The sequence below is a fragment of the Syngnathus typhle genome, linkage group LG16 (genome assembly GCF_033458585.1).
Source record: "Syngnathus typhle isolate RoL2023-S1 ecotype Sweden linkage group LG16, RoL_Styp_1.0, whole genome shotgun sequence".
NCBI lineage: Eukaryota > Metazoa > Chordata > Actinopteri > Syngnathiformes > Syngnathidae > Syngnathus > Syngnathus typhle.
Window position 1 is genome coordinate 1,308,372 of NC_083753.1, and position 24,906 is coordinate 1,333,277.

The following is a 24,906-nucleotide window of genomic DNA, read 5'->3' on the forward strand; positions in this document are numbered from 1 at the left end:
TTAAGAGCAGAGTGTTGGGCAACTCTTCACATACAGCGTTTGAGTTGCCAACTTTATTATTTGTTTTTATGACAACAAACTTACGATGAAGAATGGTAAATAAGGAACCCTGGTGCAAAATAACATGTGGACAGGCTCTTCGATATAAATGTAGAACTTAATAACATATCACCGGGCGAGCTTCAGTCGTAGAAGTCATCTGTGTCGTCGTCATTCGTGTTCAAAGGTTGCGGACGCAAAGCTGCTTCGATGTCTGAGTTGCTGTCATCCGACTCTTCCCAGAACTCTACAATAGACAATAGAATGAAAAAAAATATTCCATGACCTCTGGATGTTTAGCATTGTATGATGCTTAAGATCATATGCATACATTTGTTAATCCGCTAAATCGACACTTGACGAGCATTTGAATACGCTCAAGGTAAAACTGACCTTGAAATACCGCAATAAAGATCTCATTGCGCTCTCTTTCATACATATTATTTGCGCTCCCTTTCATGCATTCTTGTATATTTATTTCCATACAATTGATCTTGATTAGCTATGTTATGAATATATGTTCCATTGTACTGCAGAAAATTTGAAATGACTTCTTTTAAGGCTGGTTTATGTTAAAGGCTGGCCACAGCCCATAATATGTTTTATTGACAGTCGAAAGTAACAAGCGAAAAAAACATCTATTTGCATTATGATGTCTGTGCTTCGCTGTTTAAAATGGGTAATTCAACTGCGGCAGTAATTCGTAATTATTGTAAATATGACCCAAACGCGAATACGAACTGCATGTAAACGCACTATAAAGCGCACTGGATTATAAAGCGCACCTTCAATGAATGGCCCATTTTAAAACTGTCCATATATAAGGCGCACCGGATTATAAGGCGCATAGAATAAATAATTCAACCTTGGTCAAACGTTTATGCAATCATAATATAGTAACACTTGAAATAGTAAAAACAATAACAATATATCAATAACTCAACGTTGCTCAAAAGTTAATATCACACAACACACAAAATAAACACGTAAAGCTTACTTTAATAAATTAGTCCTCATCCACGAATCCATATTGGTCAATTTGAGGTTTTTAGGTGCGCCTTATAGTGCGGAAAATACGGTAGTCATAGTTATAAATTATTTGGCACAGGTTTTACAATGAATGCACTTCTTGACACAATCCACCAGGACTCCAACCCATGTCAGCATGTACCACTGCATGTCACATAATCCTGGTTTACATGAATAATTCTCTGACCAACCAGTTCAAGGCATAGTCCGCCTTTTGCCCAAGGTCAGTTGGGATCGGCTCCAGTAGACCCCGCGACCCTGAACATGATAAGCAGTGGAGAGAATGAATGGATGCCTGGAAGTCTCTGATAGAAATGAGCCTTGTATGAGGAAAGCTTTTGATTAAAGCTCTTGTATTAGATCTCATGATATTGTCAGTATACCTAGATTTTTCAGAAACAAGGGCATGAAACAGCTAACATCCTAATGATGGCAATCTTGCACCATTGAAAAATCAGCAAAGCTCCAGAAGCAGGGAATGATTATTACAGGTGCTTTTATTTAATCAGAAATGTAAGCGATTACCTGAAATCAGACCGATAATGTTTCTGATTAGTGATTGTGGAAAAAAAACATTATGTACGTGTTTCTTTTCATAGGGATTTACTTTCAAGGTCTAATTCTGGCTTACAAATTCTCTAAAAGGGATTTAACTTCAAGGTCAATTTCTGACTCTAAAGTCCTCAAAAGGCAAAGCTCCTTTGAGAGAAAGTTTCAATTAAAGGGCTGGTGTTTATAATTTATTTTTAAATTTATTTAACCTTTATTTAACCAGGTCCTATTTAGTTACAATAACTCTTGTCACAGGGAGCCAAGACAGGCAGCAAGAGACATGACACAAAACAACGTGTTCACATGAAGCTTAAATTTATATACTGTATTTAACGTCTTTGTCTTTATCCGATACAATTAGCCTCTTTTGACAAAGTCTTTACAACCAATTCAAGTGTCTCTGACTGATTGTGTCATACTCACGTGCAAGCACTGGCCAAGTGGAAGACACATATGCACACAAAACCATATTTGGTTCTTTCCTTTTGTACTGTAAGAACTACCGTAGTTTTCGGACTAAAAGTCGCTCCGTAGAGTAGGACCGGGTGTGCGTAAAAGCCCTAATAGTTTTTCAAACCTTCTGTGTCACTCCAAATCCTTAAATCGTTCAAACTCTTCGTCCTCCGTGTCACTTAGAAACAAAGCCGCTAATGAGGCCGGTAGTACGTGGGGCCCTTCGTCATCTCGTGATCAATCTTTGTCCTTTTTGTAAACAACCGCCGCGCCTCGCTGCTGACGTCACTTGAAATTCAAATTACAGTAATCCCTTGCTACATCGCGGTTCATTTATCGCGGTTTCACTTTTTTTTTTGAAAATCTTTGAAAAAACTCACATATAAATCACCCCCACCCAAACTATGAAAAAAAAAAAACGCGATTTATAGTCCGGAAATTACGGTATATGGTGTATAACACGGCTGGTAAGATTATTGGTGCTTCATTCCCCTCCTTGAAAGACATTTACACCTCCCATCTCACCCGCAAGGCGACCACGATTGTGAGTGATGTGAGTCACCCCGCTTACTCTTTGTTCGATCTTCTGCCCTCTGGGAAGAGGTACAGGAGCCTGCGCTCCCGCACCACCAGACTCACCAACAGCTTCGTACTCCAGGCTGTTAGGATCCTGAACTCTCTCCCCCGTTCTGCGTAGCATCCTGTACTTTTGCGCTATATTCTGACTGTCTGCTGTATGCACACTTGCCCCGTTTTGCTCCTCTTATTTATTGTGTTATTTGTTTATTTATTATTTATTCATCACTCTTATTATTCATTGTTTGTGCTGTCTTGTGTTTTTTTTGTGTTGTGTGTGTTTGCTTGTATGTATGTTGTGTACTGTCTTGTCACTGTGGGATAGTGGAAACGTAATTTCGATTTCTTTGTGTGTCTTGGCATGTGAAGAGATTGACATTGAAGCAGACTTTGACTTTGATTTTGCTTCAAATAATCCATCCAAAGAAAAATAGAAAAAAACTCAAATCTAATATTGAATCATGAAAAGGGAATATTATGATGGTATTTCAATATAATGCAGTATTGTGATTATCAAAATTTTAGAACAATTTCCTAGTTTTTTTTTGTGCCTAAAAGAGGTTTTAATGGTAGCTATGATGAATTTGAGGGAAAATTATAACAATACGATTTGTCTTATGCGCTAAGAACTGTGGCAGTTCATTATGTCACATCACTGATACAGGATTAAATCCATTGTGGGTAGTGTTTTAAACAAACAAACAAACAAACAAACAAACAAACAAACAAACGAACAAATAAATGTATAAATAAATATATAAATACACTGTTTAAGTCTTTAAAAAAATGGGTTGGCCTCCGAGTTCAGCACTTTTGAGCACTCTAAAAGGTGTGATCATTTTATATGCATTATGTATTCGACAAAAGTTTTCAAGTGAGCTAAAACTGCAGTAATGGTAGTTGTCTACTTCCACCTGCTATGTGGTTTTGTACATGCTACTTACCTTTTGACTGCAGAGCAGAATAAATCTTTGGGTTCACCTTGTCTCTCCTATAAACAAAAAGACAGTTATCGCGTTGAACGGAACAAAGTATATTCCATATAAAATGATTACAATTCTTCACATTACAAATGGTAAACATTTTTGTGAACCTCTTAAATTAAATCTGATCATCCACACTTGAATCACATCTGATTTTATTAAGAAGCTGTCGTGGTGATTGGTAGATGGAAAGTCTTAAAAAAGAAAAAAAAAAGAAAAAGTGTATCATCCCAATATTTCTGGACTGAACTATATAATCAAAGCTATCAACTGCTGTCAACTTGCATACTTTTAGATGACTGGCCAAATGCGCCTTGCGGACATTATGTGCTGTAATTCTACAACAACAAAAAATAGCACAGACCTACAACCTCTCTGGCTCATTTGAGAACCTCCTAAAAATTGTGGAACTAATAGTATGACATAAAAATAAGGTTTGGCAAAAAAAAGAATGCTTAAAAAGCATTTAACACTGGCTTGCAAATACAGACTGAGCTGCTGAAAAATGCTTTTGTTTACCCGCTTTTTTTTTAAGCTCTTGCCACCCACACACAAATGTTAATAGCTCAACAACACTTTTGCACAGCAGAGCTTGTCTAAAGGTAAAAGTAGACCCATCACCTCATCATTCCCATCAACTCCTACTCCCATCCCAGCTATGACCCCCGCACAAACAATGTTTAGGCTAAGCTTGGATGTACTCTAACGGGCCTGAATGGCAGCAGGATGTCACCCTTAGTGGGGGGCAAACAACAAGAGGCAACTGTGAGTGCTCCATGAGTGGGCACACTCTAACATGTGAGTGCTCTCTGCTGGCAATGAGTTTGTACTGCAACTGAGTGGAAGCGGCCGTGATCCCATCAGTCCAGCGAATACAGCCTATGCTTCTGCTTGACTGACTGACAGAGTGACCAATGGTAAAATATAATATTAAAATAAAAAGGACATATCACCATAAGAATACCTTACATTATTATTCACCTTCATAATCTATGAGATAAAACTGTAAAAGATGAAAACTAAAACGAGCATAAGAGCAGAAGACAATTACTGGTATTAAACATGTGCTACTTTTGAGATTTTATTATGGGGTGCTTTATGTCAATCACACTTTTGAAATAAAATTAAGAGACTTCCATCATCACAGTGTTTGTCATCATTGGTTAAAAAAATCATCCCTTAGATTAAACTGAAATTGGTACTCAAATAGTCGAATTAAACTCAATGTAAAGTCTCATTTTCAATTTGTAATCTTTTTTTCTTAAGTGCACATAATGTTGCGCCCAGATTTTGTTCTTCCTCCCTCTCGAGCTTCGGACCTCCCCTTCATTCTGTTCCTTTCTCTCGCCTCTCCTGTCCTTCCCTCCTCCCAGCGAGCCGTCAGAGATCGACACACATCGCCTATCCACGAGAGAAAGAGAGCGCTTCTAATTTTGACACTGAGTGATTTGAGGTCGAATGCTTGAGCACATCCTGTTGTCCACGGCAAAGCTGTAAACCACTAATTGTTGTGTCAAGGTTTTTGTCAAGCAGGCACTAGGCACACCAATAACACCGGCTGATGGTGAGAGGATCTTTTTCTTACGTGAGAATGTGTGTGGCCCTGCTGCCGGTTTTAAAAACAGAGGAATTTATATGTATTTCAAAAAGGGTATTCCAAATTGCTAAAAAAAAAATAAGGAAGGTGTGGTCTCTGAAATGTCCATGGGAGAAAGGAGCACAATGTTTCTTTGCACTAGAGGAAGCAGTGGCATGCACTTGCATACAAAAGGGAACAAGTGGTCTTTACATGGAGTGCAGCTGCTTATTAAGACTCACTCCTTCGTGCATTATTCCTTTCATCCCCACTCAACCACAAAGTGATTTTACTTCAGCATTCAAAAAGACAGCAAAAGATTTGTAATGAACAAATCCTCAATAAATGTTGCAGATCAGTTGCTTCCCTCACAATTACAATACACACATTTTATAGAAAGACTATTCACCCACACGCCATAATAGTGAAATGAGCACACATAAATGTGTTAAGAGTATCTCTTTGCATCTTGTATAGACTGCATGTATTTAATCTGTAAAGCTTATTAAGGCTTCGGTCATTGCTATGCAAAGCAGCACCCAGTGCTTTTCTCTCGCTTTTCATCCAAGTGCAGTGTTTGGCCAATAGGACTGGCCCCCCGCCTCTCATTCTGCATTCATAACATGCAACATTTGCACAATGTATCTCTCAAAGGCCCTGAATAGAAGGCCTTAATACTCATGTAAACAACTGCAAACCAATTACTTAATGAATCAGGCCCACACATAATGAGAAGCTTCACAAAGAGTTATAAATGCAATTTTTTTTTTTGCGCCAAAGCCTCTGCTCAAAACTACAATCCCCTTCTGCTGTAGTCTAAGCTTACCAGACAAATCATAATTATTGTCTAAGACAACACAGGAGGAGGACATTTTTGAAGCTTCATCTTCCTTTTCATGTCACTCATCAGCTCGCTGACAAAAATAAAGAAATAAATAAAAGCAAATAATGACGAAGAGGGAGGGAGTTGGCAAAGAGAGAGAGAGAGAAAAAAATACTCAAGGATGGAGGAAGAGGGGCAAGGAGATGGAAAAAGGGCAAAGTGCGACAAAGTGAAACAGAGAGAAGCAGGGCAGAGCGTCCTGCAGTGTTATGCTTCTGCTTGAGTGCAGGGCTTGGAGACCACTTGTGGGTGCATTTAAGTGCAAGAAGTGACTGTAATAAATGGGCCGCTTAAATCTAAGACCCAGGAGGTGATAAAAAAAAAAAAGAAAACTTGAGACCACCAAGTGAATTTAAGGTGATTATCGGACATATTAGCATTGTTTCTAATTGAAGAGACTACGAGTGTTCAGTACGGTCAACTTGTGCACCCAATCACTGCTTTTTTCCCCAAAATAAATTTCTGAGAATTTGGTCTAATCACATATACTGTCCCTATTTTGGGCTTCCAATGTAAATGAATAAGATGCAGACAAGCAACATCTGAGAGGGTCTGAAATTGGCTCATGTTTATTAAATAGGGTGGGTCTGCGCACGGCGGTTGGCAGAGCCAGGCATCAGCAGCAATGAGGACCACAATAGAGTCAGGCCATTAGCCCTTCACTGGGCTAATAGGCAGACCGCAGCGCCTGCTTGCCAGGCCTGGGACGTACAGCCTTCAGCCCTTGGATCAACGTGCTGCCCAGTAATCACATGAAATCAGAGAAGATTATTCCTCATAACGTTTATGCAGCCATTACAGGAGCCCAAATGGGTTTTGTGGCGAAGAGGTGCTCCGAGGACCCGGTAGTCAATTGCAGATTTGATGAAGTTGTGTTGATATTCAAATGTAGGCACAACGCTGCTATCTTCCACAAGGCTGTTTATCATTAAACGTTCTTGAACCGGTCCACTCAGGGACGTGATTTGAGCAGCTTCAATGCATTTGATAGTGGAAAATGAAAAGACGCTTGTCTTTGTCAACACTTCTTTGAAAGTAGTTGCCCTTCATCCTTCTTCACATGATGCGTTTACATTCTCGCATCAAGCCTGGAGGCAGTGATATTATGACGCCAATTTAGCTTTGGGGTTGCTGTTTTGATTTTGAGTTGTGAAATGGGTTTTGAACCTTGTCAACAGAGTGAGGGGGGCTTAAGGGACCTTTTGTCTTTGTGAGCAAGTTAATGGTCGGTGCCCCTTGATCTTATGGAAATGAACAGGCAATTATTAGAGTGGCCATGCAAATGTACATCAACCACTTTGGTGTCTGGTGGCCCATTTCCTGTGGTCTGTTGAATAACAACGTTCTTACCGAGGATAAGGGTCTTGAGGTGAGGAGCGTTTGGCCCTCCCAAGGTCCACTTTAGGGCCAGGATTTTTTCCTGAAAAGAGGCATCGAGAGCAGATAAAACAATATCATTTGGATACGCTCCATACTTGGAATTTCCATTTAGAAACGTTGAAATAAATCTGACAGAATCCATTGACAAGTTTTTTTGAGCGGTAGCGCAATAGAAATTTCTCAGGAATTGGCACTGAAATATATTATATTATATTATATTATATTATATTATATTATATTATATTATATTATATTATATTATATTATATTATATTATATAAATTGTGCCATTGAGCATTACTGACCAGTAAAATCTCGTTACGTCAAATAAATTAATTGCATATATTTTTCCTTTTTAACTTCAAGTGGTTAGAGGTTCATTTGGGTATTTTTTTTTTTTAAATTAACAAAACAAAAAAGTTAAGGATTTTCTAGAAATAAAATAATATGCATCAAACTTCTAATTAATTACGCTTACTTGTTTTGGCAAAAAAAATTGAGGTATTGCTCATGCGAACAGGGTGTCCCTAGTTCTTACCTGATAGGTCATCCTCCTCTCCGTCTTCTTCCTCCTCCTCCTCTTCAGAACTCGGCAGGTCTTCTTGCATGGCTGATCGCTTAAGTAACTGATACGCTTTTGTCTCTGTTCAGACACACACACACAACATGCGCACGCACACATACACACACACAACCAGTCAAATATTTGCTTAAAAGCCAGGTTTCCTACTTTCCGAGGTTTCTGTGTTTGATGAGCCAACATGCTTCAGTAACTGAGTCTTAAAATCTCACTTAAAAACGTGGGTGAACACGCCAGCTTAACTATTGATTCAAGGAAAAAAAACAAAACAGAGCAATCTCAGTTTCTCCACATCACGGTAATTAATCAACAGACTTGTTTTTTCAGTAACCCCTGACCAGGGTAATTTCCCATTCGGAGAAATTAATAATTAAGATGTTGGCACGCAAAATAAAAAATTCTACACACAGTCAAATGTAAATTGATTGTAATACCAAAAAATGAGAGCACAGTAAAGTAATTTGACCTATGATCTGGAGAATTAAAATGAAAACAAAAACATCTTTAGAGGAGACATTTTCAGGAAATAAATAAAGTAGTTGCACAGGTGAACACTTATGTGGCTGACTTTAGAATTCACCTTTAAAAAGTTACACTTCAGTTTAGTATTTTTAGTAAATGTAGTCAGCCTCAGATGTTTTACTTCATATGAGGCTTCATAATTATTGTGGCATTGACACCATTTGCATCTTTTTGGCTGTAAAGATCACCACAATCAATTTGAAATGGAACAAGATGTACTTTAACTGCAGATCATCAGCTTTAACTTGGGTACTAAAAAGAAAAAATTGTGATCTTGCATAAAAAAAAAAAAAAAAATCTCATTTACTATAGTTCCCGCCTTTTTTGGTCGTCCCTTTTGAACAAATGGACACATTTTGCTGGCTACGCACCGTAGGGATTCTCACACATGAAAACACTCAGTGGGAAACCTGGTAACCAATGGTAGCATAAGCTCACTTCACATTTCCGAGCAGCAGAAGGACAGGCAAACCATCTACTGCAGGATGCCCTCACAGCGAGTATTCTTCAAGTTCAGCCGTTGTTAGAAGGATAATGAGAACCGATGACAGATCTCGTGTACGAACCACGAACACATTATTCCGGAATAATAAACGATCAATATTTCCAGCTTGCCTAAGAGTGAGGAGAAAACACCGCTAGCATTTTCTATCAGCTAATAAGTGCGAACTAGCCCCGCTCTTCAGGTGGGACTTTGACCCCTAGAGTCACCTTGATCATGCTGCCACTGCGTAAAAGGGCCTATTATTCATTGCAGTAGGAAGCAAACAAACCAGCACATAAGGAAAGTGTGAATGCTGGGACACAGGCGATGCCTTTTTACCTCGAATAGGAACACTTTCCACAAGGCTTTCGTCGTGGCTGTCCTCTTCAGCACTTTGTAGTTCTGTAAGGAATGGAAGTGCATAGAGAGATGCATTGGTAGGGGGAGAAAAAAAAGGAGTGTGGGGATGGAAATGGGAATGTAAGGTCTTTATTTAGCTCTGAATAGAATAAAGAGCTAGCGGCATGAAAACCACATAGGGAGGGAGTCGGCTCAATGGTGAAATCGATTTCTTTCACAAAAAGTAGGAAAGAAAATTGTGCTCAGCAATGGTAATTTTCAGTATCGAGACGTGGTCAAATTTACCTTGATAATCTACATTGCAGTAAAATGACAGGTATACTTCAGCATACTTCATGATATGAAAATTTTTGTAATTTCATTTGATTGGGAAACAAAATGGTGTTTTTGTGTAAAACTATAGATGTGCACTGAACTTGAATCACTTTTTCTGACCTTGGATCGGTTGCTTTTGGATCCCACTAGCAGACTTGACCTCTCCACCATGAGCTTGATGAGAAGTAGAGCCAGACGAACAAGTAGAGTCACTCTCCTCATCTGCAGAGGGGCACTTCTCATTGGACCGGGAAAGCTGTGAACTCAGTAGCACTTTGGCCTGCGAGCAACACAAATTAAAACCAAACCATTAATTGTTCCCATTCAGGGAAGGAAGTGTTAGATTAAACTCAGACCGATAAGGTATTTTGTTTATTTGGGCCACAGTTGATGTCTAATTAAAACCAAGAGAAAATTAGGACAATATCTCCCAGTCATTTAAAGTGGAAAATTATTTTGCACACTATTCTTTCCACTCGCCCTCGTTATCACATTTTTTTTCTTTGCATCCTCTCTTTTCATCAAGGAGATTAGTCAAACGACCGAAGAATGCAATCTTCCTGGTGTTAAAGTGCCACATGCATACTGTTTCTCCCCTTTAGGCTGAGAGCATTGAGACAAACCGCTTTTCCTTCCTCTCCAGATCAGATTTTTATAATCTCTCCGGCATACAATTAAGAAGAGATATCGCACATTGATTTCCTTCCTCTCCTTTCACCCTAATCCAGCCATCACCATCTCTTTTGGAATCAAAGACCTCATCATTTGCTACTTTTTAAATGTGCGTAGATGTGGCACAAGGATCAAGATGATTCCAACCACGATAGTTTGCCACTTGGTAATTGATGCTGTTGCACAATAAAACTTGATTCATGTCCTTGATATGACACTTTTTTTTTTTTAAACTCAGGTTTAGTTAAAAATGTACTGCGGGCTGAGGGGCTGTTGCGGACCCAAACATCAAATAGCACTAGAATTTTCAAAGAGCTTCTTTGAGTGTGTGCATGTGAGCTGCAGGCTCCCATTTCCCAGAGTGGTTGTTCTGTCTGCTAAGAAGAGAATGGAAAATTGTAGTTGCCCTCATTTGGAGAAAGTAAGCAGTTGTAAGAGACTACAGAGGAGCGGGCGAGAGCCCCCCCCCCCCCCCCCCCCCACACACACACCTCCAAAAGAAAGGAGGAATAAAGATGGAGGGAGTGGGTGAAGTGAGCGATAAAGCGGGAGGAACGCTTTTCACTGATGCACTGGGATATTATGACGATCGAAGTCTCTCTCTTAGGTTTGTTGGTTTCAAATTTTCAAGTGGCTCTACAGCTTCTATCTTTGCCTTTTTTTATTGTGTCCAAGACACTGAACTGACATCTTCATGCCACAAGGACTATAGTAATATTGTGTACACGACTCAACAAAAGAAATATATACAGTAGAGAAAGCCTTTCCACAGGACAAAAAAAAAAAAAAAAAAAAAAAAAAAGGTACATTTGGTGGTATATGTAAAATTAGAATTGCTGAAATCATTGCGTGGAAGGTGTTAGTCAATTAGTGGATAAAAAAATAAATGATGAAGAAAGCCATTTTATGGAGACCTATCTCAAATCCTGTCCAATAATTGTCACGTTGAATTTTTTAAAATTTCAGAAAAAAAAAAAAAAAGACAGTCGAACCAAGTGAAAATTGAATAATAATAATAATACATTTTATTTAGACGCGCCTTTCAGGTCACTCAAGGTCACTTTACAAAGAGTTAAAAACAAGTTAAAAATAAATTCAAACAATAAATCAGTAAAAACAATAAAAGACAGCTGGAAAATTGAGTCTGCATGATTGAGAATAGTCAATGGCATTAACATGAAAAAAAAAAAAGATTCTGAATCTGGACCAGCTGAGTGATTCACTTTTGGGAAAGATACCAAATTAAGAGCGAAAAAAATGAAATGAGTGCTTGTCAGATGAATATGCCACATGGAATGAAAGAAGACAAGCAGAGAGTGTAATTTGCCATTAGCACACGGGTCAGGGTTTCCCTTTTGTCTGGGTCAATGTGTGGAGCAATCTGATGAGGAGGCAGCCAGCCTTTGGCATCAAACACCAGACACAAAGAGGGCTCCCGTAGCACAGCACTAAACACACAAATAAATAGTAGAGGCACGCGCGCGCACACACACACACACACACACACACACACACACACACACACACACACACACGATCACACATATTTTGCTACATTGGACCGCATTCTTTGTGTGGGCCACCACTTCTAAACACAGCCAGTGAAAGATCAATAGTCATTTTTTAAGGGACCGTCTCAGTAGAGTGATCAGCCTTGCATGACAGACTAGAAAAGTTAAACTACATTGCTAGCGATCATGTAATTGGGTTGTGCTCAACACTTTCAGTAATTTTCTAGAGAAACAGGAGATTTGACACCAGGGTCTTAAAGCATAGGTGTCAAACGAAAGGCCCGGGGGCCAGATACAGCCCCCCGCATCATTTTATGTGGCCCATAAAGAGATATTTGGCATCGACTTTGTCATTACTAAAATTACAAATTGTCTTCACTTTTACAAAAAAAAAGAGACATTGCTTGCAATTTTTATTAATATTTGTCTTTTTAAGATATTTGAACAGTTTTTTCTAGTCTCTGATTTCAAAACTAGTTATTGAGTTTGTGTTGTAGCCTATACTGTATATAAAAAAACATTGACAATCAAAAACTATGACTCTGATGCAGCCCGTGAAAAAAAATGAGTTTGAGTCTTAAAGGCTCTGTATCATCCCATTTTAAGCTTTCAACACATAATTATAGGTATATATAGTGATAAATGACCTTTGGCACAATAGTGTTCTAATTTGTACAATATTTGTAATATGTATAAAAATGACAAACACATTTTGTAGATTTCCCCAATAGCATAAATGCATACTACATTTCATTCATTCCTGTGCAGACACCCCCCCCCCCTCCTTTCATTTTTTCCATGACTGAAACAGCACAACAGAATATTTCTCCAATCAGAAAATTGGATCGCATTCATCAAACATCACCTGCAATACACAAACGTGTTGCCTTGCGTTTGGGCAAAAACACACTTTCCGGAGTTTAGAATGTCAAGGAGGACATCTTCTGAAACTTATACTGAACATTCCTGAAGACTAACAGGGCTAGTATTTTCTTTGTGAGGACCAGTCAAAATGTCCTCACAAGTCAAAAACCATCCTCAGAGCAAAGCTTATTTTTCCAGGGGTTGATCGAGAGAAATACAAAAATGCATGCCTGCATATTTGTGCACACACGTGTGTGCACTACTCATGTGTGTGACTCCAACGCTACCTGGTGGAGGTATGTTGCATGACGCTCAATCAGCAACGGCGCAAACAGCTCGACCAAGCGCTCAGTACTATGGACACGGCTCTCCTTGAGCAGAAGGGCGTGCTTGAACCAGCGATCCCACAGCCGAGCGGCGCCAGGAGGGAGGCTGTGTGCGAGTGCGGGGGTTGGTCAGACATTTGACAGAATATAAATTATATCACATTTTTCAAGTTGTACTCCATTCAAACACATTAAATGTCCAGCCAGAAAACGATGAACCGCAACACATGACAGGTCCATAGTTTAAATAGAGAATTAAATTAGTGTAATAGTAAATAAAATAGTCAAAAAGCCATTGTTACTGTGGAGGACGACGGTTTTCTTTAGATTGGAAATATAGCAGATGTCGGAGCAAAATCAATAGGGTAGCGGAGCAGAGGATGGATTTGGCTCAGTATATAACTACCCATTATCCAAAGGACTGCAAGTCGTAGATAGGGCATTTTAATTTACTCATGACATTCACCCGTGCTGCATTACAGCAGGAAGAGACACCAAAAATGACCTTTCCATTTGTGGAGGTAGAATGTATTGAATGGCGGTGTCTGCTGAAATTGTGACTCTCCTCCCCCGTCGTCTTAAAAAAAAAGCAGGCATCACTTCAGATATACTTCTATTTGGCGAATGGAGATTTATTTTTTCTCATACACTCTAAAATCAAATTGAATCTTTACATACTATATTCATGCCCTTTAAAGGTCCTCAAAGGTTTTTGAGAAACATGTCAAGGTTTTTGAGAAACATAACTCATAGAAATTAGGATTAACACCACAATAGCAAATATCTTTTTACAATCCAAATTATAAATCGGGGTCAACATTGGAAAAAAAAATATTCATGGTGGTTGCAGGACCCTCACCTGACTGCCATATGCTCAGTTCTGGATTGGTGTGCACTCACAAGCTCCTGTGGGAGCAGGCAGCCCTTCTCTGTTCTCAATGACAACCTCTGGAGCTCATGAAGCACCACTGCGCCACATGCTTCAAGGTCCTCCTCGTGCAAGCCCGCTTCACTGTCACAAAGACTGTCCAATAGAGAGCAGACAAGCCATTGGCGGGGATGTGCATGGAGTAAATCCGACAGCTGTTAACACCGCTCTCATACACACAGACAGACGCACACGCCATGCTTTGCGCCGTAAACCGAAGACTGTGAGCCACTTGATGATTGGAATTGGGGATATCAGCACAAAGTGGGAGAAGTAATTGGCTGTACTGGTGTTAACAGTGACTTTGATATGCTTCATAACTTTAAGAAAAATTGGTAGACTGCAAATCATTTGTCTAGTTACAAACTATATTTTGGAGCCCTAATAAGCAAGTCCTTAATGTGTCTCATGGTTCTTGCACATGCGCCATGTTTTCATTGTGGATACAGTGGGGAAAGGGAAGATGTTTACCTGATAATTTGATAAAGTTGTTTTTCATCAAGGGAAAAATTCCCATAGACTCTTGTCTGTTCACCATGGAGTCGCCCTTCAATATAGTCTAGAAGTTTAAAGAGTCCTTCAAGGGAAAGTCTGAAAAAAAATTGGAGGTGTCAAAAGGTGTCTATAATAATAAAGGTAATATAATACCCCAATAACGATATTGTATATCCCCATAAATTATTTTCCATAAAATTACATGAAATAACGGTAGTTCTGGGATCTTTGTCTATTTCTAAAATACATATTTTATATGCAGTACACATTCGAGAATGACAAAAAAATACATATGCAAATAAAATCAAACACTGATATCTAGTGACAAATAAACACCACTAAAATATCTGATTGAATAACCACTTTTCAAGGGATGCAGTAAAAGTGTAAAGAATTAAAACAACAAAGTGATGAGCAGAATCGAATGATAGATGAATTATGGAGGGAAATGATAATTTTGCAAAATCTGGTGCAAGCATCTCTTAATGTTTTTTTGATGTGGCTTAATGGATGCACTATAAACAAAAAAAATAATTCCAAGATATGATGTAAAATGTCACAAAACTTTAGATCAGGGGCAATTTGAAAGATGGATGTTTGGATATTGGAAATCCATCTCTTTTTGAGAACAGAGCGCTGGGTGGCCCTCTTTAAATTCTCCCAGGAACCCCAAGCTGAGAGATTCTCAGGCCCTCAGTGAAAAAATGGGCCAAAAAGATTTTACAACCATCTGCAACAGGTTTTGAGTTCGGCAGGGTGATTTACAAGTTTGCACATTATTTCCCAGCAACATTCTGATTAATCTGGCATCTTCAAACGTACGTATATGCCATTCTCTTATATGCAATCTGCCTGTTATAAATCCTATTCATCTTATCATAAGCCGTAAAATAGTCATCGTACTCTACTCCACTTTGTCGGTGTTCTTTAGAACGAGACCTTTAGAGAGTTAGAAAATGAATGAGAATTTTTTTTTTCCTACCCTTGCAAAAACCCTCGCTCTTATTGTATTGTTAACAGCTTTACCGTCAAGGTCTTCAACCTTGCTTTCATGCCGCTGTTTACTACTGTCGTGACATTATCAGCGGCGTACTGTTAGCTTGGAGGAAGGGGGTCAGGTTCTCTGCTACAATATTGCTCTACAGTGTACAGTGCACATTTTCAAGTGAGATAGGCCTAACCACTGGAGTGATTGGTGTCAGGGAGAAATATGGCAACGTATAAAAATACACCACAAGTAGTAATTCCATCAGAATATAGTTTCTCGGTCTGTGTAGAAAATCTGTATAATTAAACAATGGATTGAATGTTCCCAATAAAATAAACCAGAAGAAATTAAAACAATGTCTCAGATGAGCAGTGGAGCAAAAGCATCATGCGGAACGTAGACGAACAGATTATGCTTCTTGAAGAAACCTGGCGGATATTTCAGGCATACGCCCTCACTCACCCTGACCATGTACGGAGAAAAAATATAATGGGATAATCTAATGAATTGCCCTGGCTTGTTTTTCCCCGACTGCCGGTTGAATGGAGGGAGCGATATAAACTCTAACCTCAGAGAAGAAGAAAGAAAAGAGGGAGAGGATGGAGACTGGATGCTCCCGGAGCTTTACATCAAAGCCTTTGCTTTTCTCCTCATACACACAAGCCCTCAGTGTTAACAATGAAAGCTGCGGCCCCCACCGTTGTCGCCCCTGCACAGGCGAACTGTGGTGCCTATTGAGGTTACGCTATAAACAGTACCGCAGACCACACAGAAACTACAAATAATATTCGACACTTTCCAAAAGGAAAATAACTGCTTTTTTTAATTTTGTTCAAAACACAGCAATATGGAAAGGGCAGAAAACTAAACAAAGCTTCCCAGCAGCATGAAAAGGGGGGGGGAAAAAAAAAAGACTTTTTAATAAATAATCTGTATATCCCAAGAATAAATGCTACTTTGGTTTTCTCTGCTTTGCTTCTGAATGTTGTTAACGGTTTGTTAATGTTTGTAGGTGTTGTGTCTTCGGACCTGCCTAACTGCAGGGGAGTGGCTAGACACATTGTTGATTGGTCAAAAAAAGAACATTCACTTCCAATGTGAATGCTGTAATTGGAAGAATACACGACAGTCTTGTCTTCTCCTAAAAAATATTTTCCCATATAATTGATTTGGTGGGGATTATTCAATTTTACACTGTTAAGATTTCCCATTACCGTTATCACAACCAGGCCGAATTCAAGTCAGAAGATTTATTCTTCCGAACAGTACGTCGACGAGTAAAAGTGGACCGTACCTGTCGGTGTAAACGTGGCTTTATTCATATTCGAACCCATCCAAAATGATCCTTCACAGCTAGAGGCCATCATCACACTAAGGATTTGTGGCTGTAAGTGCTGGCCACATACCAACCCTCCAGAACACTCTGTGGTGCCACAAATTTCCTCCTCCACTGGGGAGTTCCTGAGGTCTCTCAAGCAGAAAATTGCTCTGTTAGGGCATTATCATGGATTACGCCAATATGGTTGGCGGCAGGTCCTGAGCTCTCTCTGCAAGATGCGTCACTGCCACCGCTGTTGCTGAGCTACACAGTGCATGGCTGCCTATCTAACCATGACTCCCACAATCCTCTTTGACAGCCTTCGAAGAAATTGTGTGCTCCTATTATCAACAGCCCCACTGTAATAAGCAGAGAGAACAGCCTCTTGTTTTTCTTTGGCTGCTAAACTCTAAATAACACTAAACTATGCCAGAATAGGAGGGAAATATTTAATTTTGAAAAAAGGCCGTAAGATTGAATGCTACGTACAAGTGAGGTGTGTCCTTGACGGTTGAGACGGGACTGTGGCAACTTCCACCAGATTCAGGATTCCTTGCCTCAGCCTCATCATCCTCCGACTCAGATTGTGACAGGGAAATGCTCAGATCACTCGCAGTGCTCTCCGACAACTGCACATCAGAGCTGGAGTTGAAACTGTCACCCCTGCCTATATGGACACACAAAAAAAAAAGTTCAATTTCAAATCTTCATAATGCAAAAATAAATGCAAGCTTCAGCAGGAAATCCACAAAAGTACACATAGTAGAAAGGCACATTTTCAAACCTGAGATATCTTCAGATTTTCTTGCAGAGGATGTTCCAGGCATCACATGGCTAAGACCTTCCCCTGAATTTTCCATTAAGGGTGTCTGAAGAGCAATTTCTGTGGAGTTAACGTGTTCAGCAGGAGGATTCTGCAGCCCTATAAGGTCATTGTTGCTACCTGGGGATGGATTCCTCTCAGGACTCTTCAAGGTCACCTGAGGTTCAAGTTCATCTTCATTAGCAATAGGTGCAGTTTGAGCAAACCGGAGCGCCTTTTTCCTGGGTTTTTCCCGGCCGTCGGAAGAATTGTCTGGAGCTGAACCGTCATCTGATGAATATGCTCGGCTGGTGTCGGCGTCCTCTCTGACAACTGAGAAGTCCTTCAAAGGGCCACTTGGTAGTCGTTTGCAGGAGTACATGCTACGATTGGGCGAACTGTCCAATGTTTTGTGTGAGAGTACACTTGTGATCCCAGTTGCATGGTTGGCCCCTTTGGGGGTTTGGCGGCCAACTGACATGACCGCTGGGGCATTTGTAAAATCCTCTGCTATGTAAGAGAGGGAGCTATCCTTGTAATCGCCTTGTACAGATTTCAGCTGCAAAAACAAACGTAAAAATTGTATTAACCCTCACTGTGTGTAAATGTAATTTTTTTTTTCAAGATAAAACAGCAAATTAACTTCATTTTCTAACTCAACCAAGTCCACTGTGAGAGTTTTTCATCTCAAGTAGGCTAAATATCTACTTTATAATTTGAATGAGAGTGGCGTGTTTGGGTCAAGGTCAGAATTCTCTCAACTACATCTCTCAAAAGAATGTCTCAGGATCAACGTTTTAACTTTTAATCACATAAGAAATCCTTTCCACAAGTTTTGATTCATGTCAATGTCACTAAGGGAGGGGGGAGTGAAGGAGGCAAAAAACCTCCCTCTATATACAATAACAAAAAAAACATAGCTTCTGTTTCTTTTCTGATAAGCGTCTTAAATACCAAACAGTTAGCTGCTTAATAACATTCACTGTAAACCATGCAGCCCACCCAGCAGATCCACAAAGTAAGTATAAAAAAAGAGGGAAAGTTAATTTCTTGGCTGAGTGATTCCATCGGTAGCTGCAGGGCAAAGTAGAAAGTGACTCACTAAAGTAGCAATTGATTCTTCTATCAATCTGCAGCACGCGTGTGCTCTTCCAAGGAAAGTATTAAATATGAAAATCATATCCCGTTATCATCTGTCTCCAGCTTTCAGCCCGGTAAGCTTCCCTTAATGAATGCTGCAGCCTGAGGGACATGCACACTGCCAGCCAATGGCTTGTATGCATAATGGAGGAACGGTACCATTTTACTCATTACAATATCGACAGACCGAGGGGGGGGGCACACAGTTACAAGTGACTGCTCTAGACAGCATGCTCCAAGTTATTATGCGATGTCTTAGACATTTCATCTAAAAGAGCTTTAACTGCTTTAAGTGAAAGCAGAAAGCCGCTATGGGCTTGAACTATACTGCCTGTACTGATGCACTGGCTAGGATTAGACACCTGCGATACTACACACACCAAGTTTAAATGTGGCAGATTTAACCAAGCTTTATAAACCTAAGACACGCACAAAACGGCTTGATAGAAGGGAGAATTAGAAGACCAGAAAAAAAAAAAAAAACATTACAAAAGAAAATTTGTGCACAATGAACAAGAGGTGAGTGGCATAGCCAATGGACATGTTATGTTCTTTCTTTAGGCTGATATTCTATTAAACACAATATGCTGCAAAATTAATTATACCTTTGAATTCCTTGTTGATTTCATTTCTTCCACAAATCTGGAAATTCTATCTGAAAATTCAGCCTGTAACAGAGATTTAGACAAACAGAGCGATAGGACCAATTTTAAAATTCACTAAATCAATTCGTCAGATTTAACACTTTCAGTCAAAACAATCAAAGATGGATTTGAGAAACTAATCTGCTAAAACAAAACAAAGTGCATTCCGCATAACAAATGTGGTGCTTATAAAACATCAAGTGGAAATAAACCAACTGCTTGAGGGGAGAGAAGGACTAAACCTCTGGAGCACTTCACAGTCTCTATATTGGCCAATTAACTCTGTGAGTCATAATTAGCCAATTTTGTTAATTTGATATTAAATTGTCAAGCACTGTTGTTGAGTTTTAAGCGATAATCTGACTGGCTCATTGTTTCCGCCCCCGCTCATTCATTTGGTTGTTGTGATAAATTGCACATTTTGAGTGTTTACTATCACATTGTTGCAAATAATAATGCACATTTTACGACTCCCTGTTAAAATGACATGAAGGATATTATTGTCAGTGAAACTGCTTTAATGTTGATAAATATGACAAAAGGGAAAAAGTGGCAACTTTAAAAATACTTTGCGATACAATATACGAGTTTTTGCATGATTTTTTTAAAAGGCCATTTTTTAATACAAATCATTAAAAACACCAAATGTCAAAGAGCATTAAAAACATTACAAGGTAATTTAAATGTGGAACATTTTTATTATTCAATATTGACGAAAATGTGTGAATGTGTGTGATTACCTTTTGTTGTTGCAACGCTAAAAGGTTAGGACTGTATTGTTGCATGCTAATTTGAAGGCACTCCACATCTCTCAAAAGCTCAAGGTTTCTCATTTTCGCTTGTGCCTCCCTGACACAGATTTGCTTGAGATAACCGTGCAGTTTGGAACCTTTTATCTGAGAGCTGAAGGCACAGGAGAGCTATTATACCAAAGAAATGATTATCAAGGATTCTTGTCAAAAATAAGAGCAAGGCTTAAAATGAAAGGGGGGGGGGGGGGGGGGGAGGTTAAGCACAAGTTGTTCTAAATTCAAATGTTATTTTCAACCAAGCTTTATAGTTGTGACCTGGTGTCTTATTATTCATGAGAATCACTTTGCTATGATAGCAGTTTACTCTTAACAACACATGCACTATTGAAAATACATTTCAAATAATACAGATTAAAAATAATCCTGAAAATATTGTCCACCCCCCCCCCCCTCCCCTCCCCTCCCCAAGGGGGGAAAATAAATTAAACCACATTTTATCTTACATAGTTCGTTTATAAGGTCTGGCAACACCAAAAAGCTCCTTTTCCAACTGCAGCCTCTGTTTCTCTCTGCAAGTAAACACACGCGCGCGCGCACGTACGAACACACAAACGCACACACACGTGTAAAATAATATTGCTTACCATAGATCTGTCTAACCTCAACTGCTATGCAAAAGGCGAGATTGCAATTGTGCAAATCCCCAAATGTACATGTTCTATAATTCGATGCATAACCGAGCATGCACGAAGCTATTTTAGCAGCTAGCTGCCTAGCTAAATAGCCACTTCGGCAGAAGCAAAACAGGTGATGTCGTAACAAAGCATATTCCGCTTTACCTTTGATGGATGCTTTGTTGAATTGATGTTATGCGCTCCAAATATTTGTCGTCCACGCCAGCTCTGATGGCCATTTTCACTTGCTCTGCCACTGAGGCAGTGCCCCAACTAGCAAGATGCGTAGCGTTTTTTTATTTACGACAGTTGCCATGACCACCATTACCCAGAAGCCCTTTGTAGTAAATAAGAAGATCACGTGAGACGAGCGAGTTTGAGGATTGGCTGAGTGACAAAACGTCATTAGAAACAAATAAACATTTTGCAATTTGCTGTATCAACACAACAATTCACCAGTTCTCAATTATGTTGTAACAGAAATCTTTATTTTTTTATGGAAAAAAGCAATGTTAGACCAAATTTATTTGTTGGCCATGTGATAATAATGGCATTTAATAAATGGTCTTTCACTTCTTCTTTTTCACCTACAAGGTAATCAAAGCTCTTAACACTGACTTCTTATTCACCTCCTGATGACAGCATCAGGTGAAACTGAATTCAGTTTCTTTCTAGTGAACACTTCAACATGATCACAAGGGCCAGAGATTGAATAAATAAGAAATAAGGAAATGAGAGTAAAAAACAACAACATTCTAAGGTATACGAGATTTTCTTGAGGGAAATTTCCTCAGTACATTTCAAAGTCGAGAACATAGGTGTCAAACTCAAGGCCCGGGGGCCAGATGCGGCCCGCCATATCATTTTATGTGGCCCGTGAAGACAGATTTTGCATCAACTTTGTGTCGTTACTAAAACTACAAATTGTCTTCACATTTTAAAAAAAATATAGAGCTACTACTTACAATTCGTCTTTTTAAAATATTTGAACAGTTTTTACTAGTCTCTGATTTCAAAATTAGTTCTTCATCACTTTGTTTCGTAGCCTATATAGAAGACGTTGATAATCATAATGGCCCTCCAAGGGAAACTATGACTACGATGCGGGCCGTGAAAAAAAATTGTTTGACACCCCTGGTCTAGAATATGGTGAGAGGGCCAATGTTGGTGCCAGAGCGGGATGACCGTTCAAAAGATCAGTCAAGAAATTTTGTAGTGTCAGGTTGTTCAGACAGATATTATTAAAATCAATACCAAGTCATCATCAATATTGGATCAATACCGGTGCTCAGTTTCAATTCTGCTTCTGCATTCGTCGAACAGGCGACAGCCACGTTACTTGCCGGTTTTGTGTCAGTACTGGGCAGACACAATTTGCCCCACCTCCCCATGTTTTTCTATGAGCAGGGGGGATGACGTGCAAGGGAGTTTATGCATTTTTTGTTGTTAAGTACCACATTGCGTCAACATCATTTAGCATCCTGACTGGTCAAAATACCAACCATCAAAGTCCAGTGTTTATTTGATAAGCTTCCCTTTCCATCAGATATAGATGTTTTAGTATCTTGGATTGTTGCAGAATCATCAGATCATTTCATCTTACTTTATCAAAGTTCACCATTGACAGCTGTCCCAATGTTGCGTTTTAAACGCAGCTGTGTGTCATTTATTTTCTCATTCCTGCGATTCAGAATCTGACAGCTCCTCCAAGTGCAAACCCTAAACAAGCAAATTCACCAATTTTGGTTCAATCAAAATTGCTCTATAGCTGTTAAATTGGGCAGTTTTGTTGTCCTTTTCTAATGCTAATCCACCAGATTCAGTGTCCTTCTCAGAGGCTATTTATTGTGAAATGAAACCCCTTGTTCGCCTCCTGCATGTATAATTGATATTGTCGCAGGGCTTTTTGTTTGTGCTGTCGAGAGGTGGAAGGCAGCTCTTTGGAGGCCATGAAGAAAATTGGACTTGTAGCATCGCTGTTCCAGATGAGCTCACTGGTGCTTAATACCTTTGCTGGATTTTCATATGGCTATCAGTAGACTATAAACAGCATTTATTCTATATCAGGGGTGTCAAAGTCATTTTTTTCGCGGGCCGCATTGTTGTCATAGTTTCTTTTGGAGGGCCATTATGACTGTCAACCCAAAGAAATGTATGAGCACCTCATATTATATACAGTATAAGCTACAAAACAAACTGACAAATAACTCGTTTTCAAATCAGACAAGTAAAAACTGGTCACATTTAAAAAAAATATATATTTTTAAAAGTGAAGACAATTTGCAATTCTAGTAATGACACACGAATTTGATGCACAATTTGTCTTCACGGGCCACATAAAATGATGTGGCGGACGTATCTGGCCTTGAGTTTGACGCGTCTGCTCTATATCCATCAGCAAGTAAAACATTCCATTAATTTTTTACACTATACTTCATAAATAGATGAGTATATCTAATTAAAAATGCTAAGGACCATGCTATGCACTTTTTTCCCACAAGTGACCCAACTCTGTCAGAATCTTTAGCTGCCTGTTTTTCACCTCATTGTTTTATAGAAGTAATCAATTGATTAAAAATGATTATTTAGGAGCTGATAATTATTTAATTTAAACACAATATTTACAACCTATTGTATTGTCAGACAAATCAAAACCTTTCACTGAGGTCTGTCTCAGACCGCAGTACAAGCTGTGTGCTTTTTTTCAATCAAATAAAATATCCATGAAGCAACAAATTAATTTTCCCTCCAATAATACAACTAAAGCAAGTTGTGACAATTTAATACAAGATTACATGTATTTCTTTTAATGTACAAACACACACATGCATTTTAGTTATAAAAAAAAAAATCTTGTTTACTTTCAACAAAGATTATCTGTAACAAGATTGGTCCATTTATTTTTGGATGCACATTTTCTCAGCTTCTTCTCATAGGACAAAGATTGCATGTGAAGGGACATCGATATGCCCTAACAGAGGTCACATTTTGAATAAGAATTAACAGCTAGCAAATTAAATTGCTATTCAGTGCACATCTTTAGTGAATCCTCCAGACCTTTCTTCGCATGGCTGGCAGAGCCTACGTTCAGCCCCTAGCTAGTCAGAAACATCTGTGCGGTTAATTTGATAAACAGCTTACACAAATGCTAAATTATCATTTTCAAACCCTCCCTTTTCTTCCACCCCCTTGTGTAAGAAATAGTTGTCTTACACCGCTCTGGTTTCAGCATGGCTCTTCTTCCATGTCACTTTTTCATTGTGGTGGCTTTACTAGCTTTTCTAAAATAAGACATTTTTGCAAATGTGGAATTTTTTTATCAACTTTAAGAAGAAAAACATAGAACTCAATTTTATTTAATACTCATTTATTTTAGCTCTAGCAAAATACATTTTATTTTATACTGTAATTAATTCACAAAGTACGCACTTGTATGTGGCACCTGTAGTATGATTTTAATCACCCCGCCTTTAAAAAAAAAAAAAAACTCTATAAACTCTATTAGTGGTATCTGTCCAAACACAGGCCGAGTTTAAAAAGGGTTAAAACATGTTAGAGTGTTTTATTTTTTGCAACTGAGTGTCCGTTGTCCACATATTGTAGTTTATCCGTGTGTCTATGTTTAATGACGTTTTGGGCTATGAGAGGAAAGCAATTAGTTAAGTGCTATCGAGTGGATGAAAAGCTGCAACAAATCCCCTTTATAATTTCATGGAAAAGAAAGCTGACAGTTGAAGGGTTTGAAGCACGTGTAGCTTCATTAGTGCATGTTTTTAGTTGTTAGCTATGAAAAAGACAATAGGACTGGCTATCAGTTTAATTGTTGAGTTAGTAAATATTTTATACATTTTTATACAGTATATCTTCTACAGTATATAATAGAACGCCTATCAATTTAGGATAATAAACTGCTAAAACTGAATCTATACAATTTAAGACTTAAATTACCGTAATTTTCAGACTATAAATCGCACCGGAGTATAAGTCGCACCAGCCATAAAATGCCCAAAAAAGTAAAAAAAAACATATATATGTATATAAGTCTCTCCTGAGTATAAGT

At 38.9% G+C, this 24,906-nt stretch overlaps 1 protein-coding gene across 4 annotated transcripts; it reads right to left on the reverse strand.

The window, feature by feature from the left end:
* On the reverse strand, positions 1 to 21,170 carry kiz (kizuna centrosomal protein). Of its 4 annotated transcripts, XM_061301850.1 has the most exons (17): positions 21,012 to 21,170; positions 20,676 to 20,741; positions 20,161 to 20,323; positions 19,382 to 19,444; positions 17,778 to 18,195; positions 17,619 to 17,717; positions 17,324 to 17,501; positions 14,505 to 14,624; positions 13,965 to 14,129; positions 13,611 to 13,682; positions 13,067 to 13,211; positions 9,853 to 10,012; positions 9,397 to 9,459; positions 8,010 to 8,114; positions 7,442 to 7,511; positions 3,594 to 3,640; positions 1 to 286 (listed from the first exon to the last, which is right to left on the reverse strand). In XM_061301850.1, the coding sequence occupies exons 1-17, from the start codon at positions 21,083 to 21,085 to the stop codon at positions 183 to 185; spliced, it is 2,112 nt and encodes a 703-aa protein (XP_061157834.1). In that variant the 5' UTR covers positions 21,086 to 21,170; the 3' UTR covers positions 1 to 182. The 4 variants fall into 4 exon arrangements, with proteins under 4 accessions (XP_061157834.1, XP_061157833.1, XP_061157836.1 ...); XM_061301849.1 differs by having other exon boundaries at positions 17,619 to 18,195; XM_061301852.1 differs by having other exon boundaries at positions 17,619 to 18,195; positions 20,161 to 20,340; positions 21,012 to 21,086.
* Between the last annotated feature and the right edge of the window lie 3,736 nt (positions 21,171 to 24,906).

Excerpts from the sequence above, each read along its gene's own strand:
- kiz (XM_061301849.1), bottom strand. The coding sequence starts at position 21,085 with ATGGCCATCAGAGCTGGCGTGGACGACAAATATTTGGAGCGCATAACA. Across the intron at positions 14,130-14,504 it reads CAACTTTATCAAATTATCAG|TCTTTGTGACAGTGAAGCGG; the intron begins GTAAACATCTTC and ends TCTATTGGACAG. Across the intron at positions 8,115-9,396 it reads GGAAAGTGTTCCTATTCGAG|AGACAAAAGCGTATCAGTTA; the intron begins GTAAAAAGGCAT and ends GTGTCTGAACAG.